This window comes from Phyllobates terribilis, unplaced genomic scaffold (genome assembly GCF_046119375.1).
Source record: "Phyllobates terribilis strain yellow unplaced genomic scaffold, ASM4611937v1 Scaffold_3__8_contigs__length_932513732, whole genome shotgun sequence".
NCBI classification, from domain to species: domain Eukaryota; kingdom Metazoa; phylum Chordata; class Amphibia; order Anura; family Dendrobatidae; genus Phyllobates; species Phyllobates terribilis.
This window is the reverse complement of record NW_027362763.1, coordinates 70,660,749-70,673,962: the sequence shown is the minus strand read 5'-3', so window position 1 is coordinate 70,673,962 and position 13,214 is coordinate 70,660,749. Positions and strand designations below refer to the sequence as shown.

The 13,214-nt window shown below is 44.7% G+C and overlaps 1 protein-coding gene across 4 annotated transcripts in view; it reads left to right on the top strand.

Moving 5' to 3' along the window:
- Positions 1-11,930, top strand: part of LOC141258841 (cytochrome P450 2C14-like) — a 71,481-nt gene extending 59,551 nt beyond the window's left edge. For 2 of the 4 annotated variants that reach the window (XM_073674008.1, XM_073674010.1), the window contains one exon: positions 11,207-11,930. In XM_073674008.1, the coding sequence (XP_073530109.1) occupies positions 11,207-11,385 (179 nt within the window). In that variant the 3' untranslated portion in view covers positions 11,386-11,930. The remainder of the gene's footprint in view (positions 1-11,206) is intronic. The other 2 variants (XM_073674011.1, XM_073674007.1) reach the window with 2 other exon arrangements.
- The last annotated feature ends 1,284 nt before the right edge of the window (positions 11,931-13,214 follow it).

The following is a 13,214-nucleotide window of genomic DNA, read 5'->3' as shown; positions in this document are numbered from 1 at the left end:
CCAGATGTTAATCCCTGGGGGTGGGCATGAATGGGTTGGAAAAAAAAGATAAATACACACAAGAACATGGAGAACTAAACTAATATACAACAGGGGTTGGAAAACTAAACTACTAAACAGCTAAGGTTGTAGAAAGAAACAAATACACACCAGAACATGGAGAACTAAACTAATAGAAAACAGGAGTTGGAGAATTAAACTAATAAGACAGCAGGGGTTGGAGAAGTAAACTACTAAACAGCAAAGGTTGGAGATAGAAACAAATACACACCAGAACATGGAGAACTAAACTAATAGAAAAAAAGGGGTTGGAGAACTAAACTAATTTCTCCAGTGCCTCTGCATCCTCCACCTCCTCTAGGGACTCCACGTGCGCAATCAACCTCTGCCTTAGTGAGACACACAATACAACAGTCCAGAGAGAATCCCCCGACCTCTATACTGCGGAGCCAGGGCTCACCGCAATTAGGCAGTGTTAAAATTAATATGCCTTGCAGATCGCTGTCATACAGCTGTAGAGTTGTGAACAGCTCTCCAGGCCACTTTTGAGCAATGGCTGTCTCCAGTGAGCCTGGAGCAAGGGAAGGCCATGTGCGATAACGGTGTAAACCTAGTGGCGGCCCTATGCCGTGGCAACCTCAGACACATGCCTTGCATGGCTCACATCCTCAACCTGATAGTACAGCAATTTCTCTACCACTATCCCGGCCTGGAAGCGCTACTGCAGAAACCATGGTCTCTGCGTGCTCACTTAAAACTATAAAAATGAGCAGGATCTTTAGTATAAAAGCCAGACTACTAGACAACGAGCAAACTCCTTCATGATGATAGAGGCTGCAGCATTGGCGTCCCTGCCTCCTGCTAGGCAGGGACGCTGTTCCCCTCACCTCTCCACTCCGTGCCCGGCGTCCTCCTCCCGCTCTGCTGGCAGCGCGCGCTGCTTCCCAGCCACTGTGCTTAGGGCGCGCGTGCGCGCGCTCCCCCTCTCTTAAAGGGGCCGCGCGCGCCGTCCTAAGGAGTCCCCGGCCAATGGCCGGAGGACCTCACCATATATAAGGCACCTCCTCCAAAATGGAGGTGCCCGAGAAATGTTGTTGCAAAGCCTTCACTCTGCTTCAGCCCTCAGGTCCCGTTACCAGTTACCTGCCAGTCACCTGCCAGATTCCTGCTTGATACCTGCCTGATATCCGTTTACCTGCTTGCAAGCCTGCGGTCCGACGGTCTGCCTTCCGACACCTGTCAGTCTGCCTATGGACCTGCCTGTCCGCTCACCTGGGAGCGCTCGCCTGCTACCTGTCTGCTAGCCTACCTGGAGGCTCCGCCGTCACTTGCCGTGACCACCTGCCTGTCCAGAGACTCTTGCCTGCTCACCTGGGAGCGCTCACCTGCTACCTGTCTGCTAGCCTACCTGGAGGCTCCGCCGTCACTTGCCATGACCACCTGCCTGTCCAGAGACTCTTGCCTGCTCACCTGGGAGCGCTCACCTGCTACCTGTCTGCTAGCCTACCTGGAGGCTCTGCCGTCACTTGCCGTGACCACCTGCCTGTCCAAAGACTCTCGCCCGCTCACCTGGGAGCGCTCACCAGCCACCTGCCTGCTGTCCTTCTACCCAGAGACTGTCCCTGTCACTTGCCGTGAGAACCCGTCCTTCTACCCAGAGACTGTCCCTGTCACTTGCCGTGAGTACCCGTCCTTCTACTCAGAGACTGTCCCTGTCACTTGCCGTGACTACCTGCCCGTCTTCCCTGGGAGCCACCCGCTTCCTTACAAGGACCGCCCCCTTGTATAGTTGCTCAGAGGTTCCGCCTTCCAGACCCGTTACAGAGGCCACCATCTCCTTGCTAGTACTTTTCTGTGGGAAAGAGCTCGTCTCCAACCAGCCAGGAATATCCAGTGAATGGCATGCCTCGGTTTGGTATTAGCACCCAGTACCAGAAGCAAAGCAATCCACAATTTCCGTACCTCAGGAATTTTATTTGGTAGACTGGCTGAGCAAACATTAGATTCTCACAAAGTAGCTGAAGACACTGAGTGGCAGTAGGTGCAAGTTTCTCCAGCATGATCTGTTTGTTAATGTTAGTTATCAGAGGAAGAACATAACTGGGCTTTGCCAAGGTGCCATATTGCATCTGAAGTCTTATAGACCCTGCACTTGCGGCCTTACATTCTACAAGATGGTGAGGAAGAAGACAGTAGGTTGTGGAGTTGCATTAGCTCCGGTGGTGTGTTGAGATGACAACGATGGCAGGCTGTAGGCTGTCTTTAAGAGATGGGTTTTCAGGTTGTGTCTGAAGGATCCGAATGCGGTGGCTAATCGGATGTGTTGAGGCACAGAATTCCAGATAATGGGGGATATTTGGTAGAAGTATTGGAGGCGATTGGGTAAGGAACAAATAAGTGTGGAGAGAAGGAGGTCTTGGGAGGACCAGAGATTACGGAAGGGAATAAATCGGGAGATTAGTTCAGATGTATGCGAAGAAGAAAGTTTATGGATGGCTTTGTATGTTAGTGTTAGTAGATTCAACTGAATACTCTTGGCAATTGGGAGCCAGTGAAGGGACCTTATAGATTGCAATCTTATGGGTTGCTGGAGCTAGTTCACAGTAAAAAAGAAGCCATAGAGTGTCCGGGAACCTTCACACAGAATTTTCTTAGCTAGCGCTGCTTCTAGGCAGGGTTGGACGGGCCCACAAGAGAACTGGAGACTCCTCCGGGAGGCCCTGACTTCTCCTTCAGGAGAGTTCATAATGCCGAGGTCGGGATGATGATAGAGGCCACCATCTCCTTAGCTTGCTGCTGGTACTTTTCTATGAGACTCAGCTTGGCTCCCGCCAGCCTGGAATATTTCCAGTGAACTATGGCACGACGCCATGGTATTAGCAGTGCCCCCAGTACAAGTAGCAAAGCCATCCGCAATTCAGGAATTTTATTTGGTGGACTAAGTGGCTGCCCAAATGCATTAGTTTCCACAAAGGAGCTGAAGATACTAAGTGGCAGTAGGTGCAAGTTTCTCCAGCATGTTAGATATCAGAGGGAGAACAGAGAGGGCAGCATATTGGCTTAGCGGTTAGCACTGAATCCTTGCAGCGCTGGGGTCCTGGGTTCAAAGCCCACCAAGGACAACATCTGTAAGGATTTTGTATGTTCCCCCATGTTTGCATGTGTTTCCCCCTCAGTAAAAAAAGCAGCCATAGAGTGTCCAGGAATCTTCACTCAGACTTTTCTTAGCCAAGGCTGCTTCTCGGCAGGGTTGGACAGGCCCACCAGAGAAGAATCTTCAGGTGGGCCCAGGCTTCTTCTTCAGGAGAGTTCATTGCCCAAACCTAGCGGCTACTATGAGGCTCTTTAGTGGGGAAGAAAGGTGGTCCCTCAGAATCAAATCCTCTGTTGGGCTCAATGTTTTTCAGTAGGAGGTGCCTGAGCCACACTTTCTTTCAGTGTGTTCTGTGCAACTGAGTTGCCAGGTCCTGTCCTGTATCTTTTCTGTTTCCTCCACCCTGGGGGCTGAGTACCCAGGCCCGTTACCTGTATCTGTGTCTTCTAGTCTGTTTCCGCCACCCTGTGGGCTGAGTACCCAGGCTTGTTCCTGTATCTTGGTTCAGGTTCACTTCCTGTCTGAACTGTGTCCTACCCCGTTACCAGTTTGTCTCTATGTCTGATCCTTCCCTTTTCCTGCAGTGTCTGAACCTGCACCTAACTCCGACTCGTTGTCTCTGTACTTCTGTTTGTGAGTTTTGTGTCCACTCGCTACTTCATTGCAAGTACCTTGTGTGTATCTGGTTCTGCTTGTCCCGTTTCCCTGCCCCCGTATCTACCTCCTGTGTTCTAGCTATCTTCCTGTGTTTCCCAGTCTGTTCCATGTGAACAGAGCCCTGTCCTGTCTGCCTGCACCTGCAGCCCTGCTCCGCTCTGCTCCTCTTGCCCTCTGAGCCTGCAGCTTTACTCGGCTCTGCTTGTCCTCCATGCCTGCGGTTCTGCTCTGCTCTGCTCCGCTTGTCCTCTGCACCTGCGGCTCTGCTCCTCTTGCTTTCTGCAACTGCAACTTAACTCTGCTCTGCTCCACTTGCCCTCCGCGTTTGCAGTTCTGCTCTGCTCTGCTTGCCCTCCGCGTTTGTGGTTCTGCTCTGCTCTGCTCCGCTTGTCCTCCTCATCTGTGGTTCTGCTCTGCTCCGCTTGTCCTCCGCGCCTGCGGTTCTGCTCTGCTTTTCCTCCGCACCTGCGGCTCTGCTCTGCTTGTCCTCCATGCCTGTGGCTCTGCTCTGATTGTCCACCACACCTGCGGCTCTGTTCCTGTATCCCAGTCTGTACTGGTCCCTATCCTGCCTGTTTTCCTACCTGCCAGTAACCGCCTGTCTGCATTATCGGCCTGTCTGCATATCATCCGTGCCTGCCAGTACCCAATTGCCTGCATACCAGCCGTGCCTGCCGGTACCAATCTGCCTGCATACCAATCGTGCCTGCCAGCACCCGCCTGTCTGCATACCTGCCAAACCTGGCTGTTCCTGCATTCCCCAGTGTGGGTCAACAGCTGTGACCGGGGTCTGACCTGGAGTAGCACCTGGGCCACCTCCCATGTCCCTCCTCGGACCACAGATTCGATTAAGCCGCCGTGTGTTCGTGGTTGGATCTGGCAAGACCCCTAGTCACGCCCCTCCAGGCACTCCTCGGTTCATGGCCCAGTGGGACCACTAACCACACTCACGCCAGTCAGTCTGGGCGCGAGCGTAACAAATGCAAACTCATCAGCTCTTATGTGAGGAGGCTGACCTGAATGCCGATGGACGTGTTGAAGCTGGTACTCAACAACTGCCCTCTGCTGCTCACAAATCCTTCCAAACATCTGCAACATTGATTTCCAACATGTGGTGACATCGTGCAACAGTCAGTGAGCTGGAAACTGCAAACGCTGCTTGCTGAAGCACTGCCAGGGTGGCGGAAACTGTAGCTGACTTTCTGAAATGGGCACACACGCATTGTACTTTCACAAGCAGCTCTGGCAAATCTGGGTAGGTTTTGAGAAACCACTGAACCACTACGTTGAGCACATTAGGGCTCTCTCATTACTAATGTGTACCCCTGTATGGAGAACAATATCAGCAGCAAAGAATTAAAAGATGAAATATAGCCTGATTTATATATGGTACTAAGAAAAACAATTTTGATTATATCGTGTGTACTCCTGTGACAAAAATGTCTGCACCAAAGAATTCATTTCAATAGAGTAGAACAACAGGGTGGGCCATTTATATGGCTACACCTAAATTAAATGGGAATGGTTGGTGACATCAATTTCCTGTTTGTGGCACATTAGTATATGGGAGGGGGAAAACTTTTCCAGATGGGTCGTGACCATGGCGGCCGTTTTGAAGTCGGCCATTTTGGATCCAACTTTATTTTTTTCAGTGTCTGCGGCATGGCAAGCTGTATGGCAGCGTTCTGCTGCTGTCCAGCCTGTCATGTGAATGTAGCAGAGCTGAAGCTGTCGTGGGAACCATGGAAATGTAAGGATGATGTTGCTTTATTATTTTACTTTTATTGCAGGAGATCGTTGGCTTCAGCTGGAATGGGCGTGATGATAAGTATGGTTTAATTTAGAACAATTAAGAATTGTGTCTTTATTTCAATTAAAGGACTTTATTCTGGGTGTTTGTGTTTTTTTGTAACTTTGACTATAGGGTTAGTAATGGGGGTGTCTTATAGACGCCTCTCCATTACTAACCTGGGCTTGATGTCAGCTGGCATTATAAGCTGACATCAACCCCAACCCTATTACCCCACTGCCACCGCTACAGGGCAGTGGGAAGAGCGAGGCTAAGTGCCAGAATTGGCGCATCCTATGGATGTGCCATTTCTGTGGCGGCTGAGGGCTGGTGTTTCTAGCCTCGGAGGGGGCCAATATTCATTTCACCCTTCCTGGGCTATTAATATCAGTCCCCAGGTGTCTGCCTAGCCTTTGCTAGCTATAAAATAGGGGGGACCCCACGTCATTTTTTGGGGTCCCCCATTTTAATAGCTAGTAAAGGCTAGGTATTCAGCTGGGGGCTGATATTAGTAGCCTGGGAAGCTCCGTGGGTATTACCCCCTTCCCAGGCTTCAAACATCTGCCCCAGCCGTCTGCTTAACCTCCGCTAGAGACTAAAATTACGGGGAACCCCACGCCAATTTTTTTTTTTAATAAATCCTTTATTTTAACACTAAATGACAAGTACAGTCATCAACACTATCACTGTACTTCTTATAAATGTGACTGACATGTTTCTATCTATCTAATCTATGTTTGATGCTCTATTCTTTCTGTTATAAATTGTCGGGTACCGATGCTGAATTGCAGGCCAGCTTTTTTAAAGAGATGGTGCATGAAAACACTAATATTTTTTTTAATAAATCCTTTAACACTAAATGACAAGTACATTAACCAACACTGTCACTGTACTTCTTATATATGTGACTGACATGTTTCTATCTATCTAATCTATGTGTGATGCTCTGTTCCTTCTAGTCTAAATTGTCGGGTACCGGTGTATGCCGCTGCTGAATTGCCGGCCGGCTTTTTTAAAGAGAGTGTCTTCTGAGCAGTTTGTCAGCTTTTGGACACTTTTGAAGGTGTTTTCTATGTGTTTCTATGTGTTTTTGTTTGCCTGCCATTGGTTTTAACGGTGTTCGACGGTGTTCTAAGGTGTTCGACGAACAGTTCCTCGAACATCCCGGTGTTCGACGAACCGAACCGAACCCTACGGGGGTGGCTCAACACTAGTTGTAATATCGGATTTCGAACAAATTCACTCATCACTAGTCTTGTCTCTGTCTCCTGTGGAGTGTAAGCTTTTATGATCAGCAAGGTCCTCATGGTCCTATTCCTCTTTTTCCTCTCCACCATTTGTATTTTTGGAAAAATTACAAGTTTTCCAGTATTAAAATTCGGGCAAATTTATTCACTGCAAATTAAATATTTTGGGAAAATTCCGTGAAGCCGGCAAATTTGAATTTCAAAAGATCAGCTCATCACTACTGCCAAATTCTGACATATTCTATTATTTTTCTATTTTAATAATGAGATGATGAAAAGCAGATTTGACAAAGGTGATTATTTACCCATACTTTAACTCATAACATAATTTGATATATTTCAGTTTTATTCATCTAAATTCAACATTAAAATTAAACTATATACTCTACTTGTCAATCTGTAAGACACATGTAAGTAAAGGTTAATTATATTTAAACAATGCAGAGGTCAGTGGCCATATGTAAGTCATTATAGTGACATCTATCATGATAACAATGCTATGGAGGATCTAAGGGCAACACTGTTAAAAGAGTTGTATCCCCTTTTTAATTGAGTAGAATTGCAAAGTGTTTTAAAGCAATTCAATTTTTCATTCTAAAATTTACTACTCATTGCCTCGGTCACTGAACACCTCTGCCGTCTATTAGTGGTAATTGTGTCCTAAGGCAAGGAGCAGTGCTTTATAATAATCAACTCATCAAAGAAATACTATACTAAAAATATAGCAATAGAAAAAATTATATGCGTAAATAACTTTATTAGCTAAAACAATTAATTATAAACACAAAAATTTGAAAAAAAAAACCAATCTAAAACCACTCCATTAAAACCAGAAAAAAGAAAGGCAGTGTGGTAGTAGTGTGGTAGTAATACCCACCAGCACTCATCATCACTAGTACGCCCCAGGTCATCACCCCTGGTTCAGTGTGCGCTCCAGCACAGAGCCCACACTGAATCGGGCACATGTCAGCTGATTTATACAGCTGACATGTGCCCGCAACAGCTGAGGGTGGAATTGCGATCCAGCCGCGGTTGTTAACCAGTTAAATGCCGCTGTCAATCTCTGACAGCGACATTTAACATCGCCGCGCCGGAAGGGCGGCATTAGCCCCAGCCATCAGTGACCCCATCACATGATCGTTGGTCACCAACGGGTGGGCATGATAACCCAGGGTCTGCAGCAGACCCATTTGGTTGTCATGTTCTGATTGCTATGACTACCGCCCAGTGGTTGGCGCTCATAGCTGGTGATCATTTCTTCTGCACACAGACTATCTGCTCGTCGCCTGTATGCAGCAGAGGCAATCAGACAACTGCTGCTTCTAGTCTCCTATGGAGACTATTGAAGCATGCAGAAAGTGGAAAAGAAATGTTTTTAAAAATATAAGAAATATAAAAAAATATAAAAGTTTAAATCACCCCCTTTTCACCCCATTCAAAATAAAATAATAATAAAAAAAACACATACACATATTTGATATCGCCGCATTCAGAATCGCCCGATCTATCAAAATAAAAAAAAAATTAATCCGATCAGTAAATGGCTTAACGAGAAAACAATTCTAAATGCCAGAATTATGTTTGTTTGGTTGTCGCAACATTGCAATAAAATGCAATAACGGGCGATCAAAACATCAGATCTAACCCAAAATGGTATCAATAAAAATGCTCAATTTGCAAAAAATAAGCCCTCACCCAGCCCCAGATCCTGAAAAATGGAGATGCTACGGGTCTCGGAAAATGGCACCATTTTTTTTTTTAGCAAATTTTGGATTTTTTTTTCACCACTTAAGTAAAAAAGAACCTTTACATGCTTGATATCTGCAAACTCGTAATGAACCGGTGAATAATAATCGCAGGTCAGTTATAGCATTCAGTGAACGTGGTAAACAAAACTCAAAAAACAACTGTGGAATTGAATTTTTACTGCAATTTCACTGCAATTTTTTTGCTGATTTCCAGTACATGATATGGTAAAACCAGTCATGGCTTTCAAAAGTACAACTTGTCCTGCAAAAAATAAGCCCTCACACGGCCATATTGACCAAAAAATAAAAAAGTTCTGGCTCTGGGAAGAAGGGAAGCAAAAAACAAAAACTCAAAAATGGAAAATGGCCCTGGGGTAAAGGGGTTAAAAGGAATCTGTCAGCAGGTTTTGGCTAGCTCATCTGAGAGACAGCCTGATGAAGGTAAAAAGAAGCGGAATCCAGTGATGTATCACTTACATTACAGGGTGCAGCTGTTCTGACACAATCAGTGCTTTTAGATTTAGCATGAAGCAGAGCTGAGAAAGCTAACCCTGCCCACACCACAGCTTACCACACCCTCACCACAGCTTCCCCCTCCCACATCAGACGCTATAGGTACAAAGTCCATAGCTGCCTATCACAATAAGGGGCGTGTCAGACCAGGGCTCAAGTGACCAGCTAGTCACAGCAATGATAATCTCCTGTTGCTAAAAAAATATTGTAAGCAAAAAAAATAGCTCAATTTACCTGCCCATATGATTGTGGGCTTTTAGCCCAGGAGAGGCATCATGTTAGGTCAGGGACCCAACAAAGGGTTACGCCTTGTTGCTGGCTACTGGGTTCACATGAATTGGCCAATATATGCGCTCAGTACCTTCATTTCTTAAGTTGGTTTCTACAGCAGTAATGCAATTCCAATTTCATATGTTCAATGCTTACATACTATAGCGTTTCAGAGTGCCGCTTTAATTTGTGAGTTATATATAGAGTTGCTCTCTTAGCTTGCACCTGTTCACATTTGTCTTTCTTTTTTGGAAGTGGCGTTTTGATAACACTAAAACTAAATCACATTTTTCTAAATTTCAAGTTAAAATGACAAAGGGAGAGCTGCCTAATTAATGATAATCATGGAGAAACTAGAGTCCTACTAGTTAAAAGAAAATCACATATAAAAATGAATGCGCCTGTGCTCCTCCGATTCTGCAATGCTAAATCTACTTGTAGCATCAGAGAGCACAATTTTTGGGTCAGTTGTGCAACTTTGCCGATGGTCCTAGCTGTCAATTATCCGAGTAGCCCTACCCGCACCGACAATCTAAAAAATTGAAAATGAGACAAACTCTTTATGGGGGACATCTATGACTAACACACTGGTATGAGTACATCTGTTAACGACGCATGGTAATGAGGACATCTATGGCTGACTCACTTTTATTGAGGCACCTGTGTTATTTGGGTATCTGAGTTTGATGCAATGTAATGTCATGGCTGATGCACTATTATTGGGGCACTTCTGGATGGTGCAGTATTATTTGGGTATCTGTGGTTGATGTAATATTATGGGGAGGCTGACACACTATCTTTCGTGGACGTCATGGCGGATGTACTATTATTGGGGCATTTGAGGCATTGGTATGGTGGTTGATAATACCTGCAGATTTAATTGCATTTTTATTAGCAGAGAGTAAAGTCTATCTCTCATTCTCTAAGTAATGTATTCCAAGCCCTTGATACCGCAGGGTCCTATAGATGCCAGAGCCTGGCTGCAAGACTGGAGTTGAGAGAAGGACATTTAAGCCACGTTCTGTAAGCCAAAACCAGGAGTTGAACAATGAGAAGAAAAGTATAGTAGAAACATGCCACCACTTCTGCATTTTTTGGGGTGGCATGGTGGTGCAGTGGTCAGCATTGCAGCGCTGGGGTCCTGGGTTCAAATCCCACCAAGGACAATATCTGCAAGGAGTCTGTATGTTCTCCCTGTGTTTGCATGGGTTTCCTCCCACACTCCAAAGACATACTGATAGGGAATCTAGATTGTGAGCCCCAAATGGGGACAGTAACAATAATGTATGTAAAGTGCTGCAGAATATGTTAGCATTATATCAAAATAAAGATTAATATTATTATTTTTCATCCATTCCTGGTTTTGGCTTACAAATACTGATGTAAAATAATGAGCAAATGCTGAATGAGTGAACATGGCCTTATTTTGGTGCTGCTCCCCTGAGATCCCTTGATTTCCCTTCTGCCTCAGGCATCATATGATGGAGAGATGATCCTTCCTGGACTCCTTCCCGCAGGCACAAATGCAACATGACCACAATTAAAATGAGGCAAATGATCATGCAATATAGGAACATTTTAATGATGTTCAGTTGATATTCATTTGTGTACATCAGGCACCCCTAACAGAATATGGAATTTCAGAATTTATGGTGAGATGTTATGGAGAGGTGGGTTGGGCCAAAAAGTGTAACTTTAATGACATGAGAAGAACCTAGTGGGATTTCCAAATAGAAGCAAAGTAACAGATCTTAAAATAAAAAGTATCAATCACAACAGATCAAAGCCCCAAGCCAAATACCAAATATTTATAAAATGTTATTTACTTCCAGTTGTGATCTCAAGTCATCAACCATCTTCTATCATTGTCTTTTCTTCTATCTTGCAGGTAAACGGAGCTGTGCTGGGGAAACCTTGGCTAAAATGGAGTTATTCCTGTTCTTTACAACATTATTACAAAATTTCACTTTCCAGCCCATACCTGGAGCCAAACTGGACCTCACCCCTGCACTTGGGGCTACAAACGCCCCCAAACCCTTTGAGATCTGTGCAATATCTCGCAGATAGACTACACTTTGTCACTGCCAACATGAGACATGCAGCATGTATTATTCTAATTATTTTAAAGAAGGTTTCCACCAAATCTACTGCAGCTAGTTTGCATGTGCCATTAATATAATTGGAATTTATTGCCTTTATTAATTGTCATTTTAGGCTGGAATGTAGCTGACTGTTGTGTTCTTCTTCTTCTAGTATTATAGATAGAAAATATTTTCGGTCCAGATCTCCTGCATAAATATGGAGTTAAATGAAGAAAACTACAACTGCCACTAGAGGGAGCTAAGGAGCTTACGGTATACAAACTGCTTCCTCTAGTGTTGGCTGCAGGTAGACACAAATTTAACGTGGTTGTCTAAAAGACAGTAGTGAAAGAGCAAAATATGTTATAAAATAAAAAATAAGCATTGCTCATCTGGTAAATTCCCTGCTGTTCTAGTGCTGGTGTTCTGATGATCCCTGTAGGTCCTGAAGAGGTGATATCATGTACATCATTCACGTGATTGTTGCTTTTTTAATTTAGGATATTTTTTATGCACTTAAAATCAGGACACTCACTTATGTAAGTCCCTCTTGGTTGGGTTCATGAAATTAAGTTTAAAATAAAAGAAATAATTGAAAGTGTTAAATTTCCCTGCATGTGAACATCCAAAATTATTTAAATGAACTGTATTTTCTGAAATTATTTTTTGATAATAGATGTTTATAAAAAAGAAATACATTTTATTGTTTTTGTTTATTTTCCTATTCAAATTTTTAAGAGAACAAAGGAAAAATAATTCATGTAAACACATCCCAATCCTCCTATAAACATTACAGCTCAGCTTATGCGATTACCTACAAGATTGCAGATGTGTTTGTCTGCCATGACAGGGTTGCCAATTTGACTTTATATTTTTTCTGGGCAGCTTACCAAAAAATCAAACAATGTTTTTTATATGGACACATTGGAAAACTATAAAAATCATTATGATTATAAGTGATACATGTCTACAGCCCATAATTCTGATATCAAAGCATTAGCTGTATTACTATTTCAGTACCACATAATCCTCATCCTGATCCTCCTTCCTCCCGCCATGGCGAGTCCCAGGAGACAAGTGATCCCACACTCAGACACCCCGAGCTGCTCTTTACATTATCCATTATTGATTCTGTGACTGTCCTCTCGCCCTGCACATTTCAAGAGGGGCATGAAGAGTTATTGTGTAGTGATGACCAAATATATGAGCAGCCACTGTCTGTCTGAAGAAGATGACAGTGAGGAACGGCAATTAGCGTCTCAACAGGTAGATGATGACGAGACATGGTTTCCAACAAGTAATGTTGTTAAGTCAACAAGTCAGGATCACTAGAGTGCAGAAGAGGAAGACGAAGACGAGGTGGTAGACAATGATGTCACTCACCTAACCTGAGAAGGTGCTATGCTGAGTGAGGTCATCAGCTCAGAGGGGGAGAGAATGAGATCCACAGCACCGCAACAAGCAAGAAGAAGCAGTGGTGTGGTCAAAGGGAGAAGGCGGGCAACTGTTCCCCAGAGCACTAACATTTGTCAAGTTCCCAGATCAAGGGTTAGGTGTTCCCTAGTCTGATGTTTTTTAAAGAAAGTGTGGACGAATGGTAATTTTTAACATGTGCTATTGCAAGAGAGCTGGGGCCTGAACACAACCTTCCTGACCACGACCAGCATGCTCTGGCCCATGTCATCAAAGCACCTGACTAGGTGGGCCAAATACCTAGATCCATAATCAGTGTCTGCAGGTGACAACACAGCCTCATTCCCCTGTGCTTGCTGATCCCCTGTCCATGACGCATGTGCGGATGCTGCCCGACCTGCA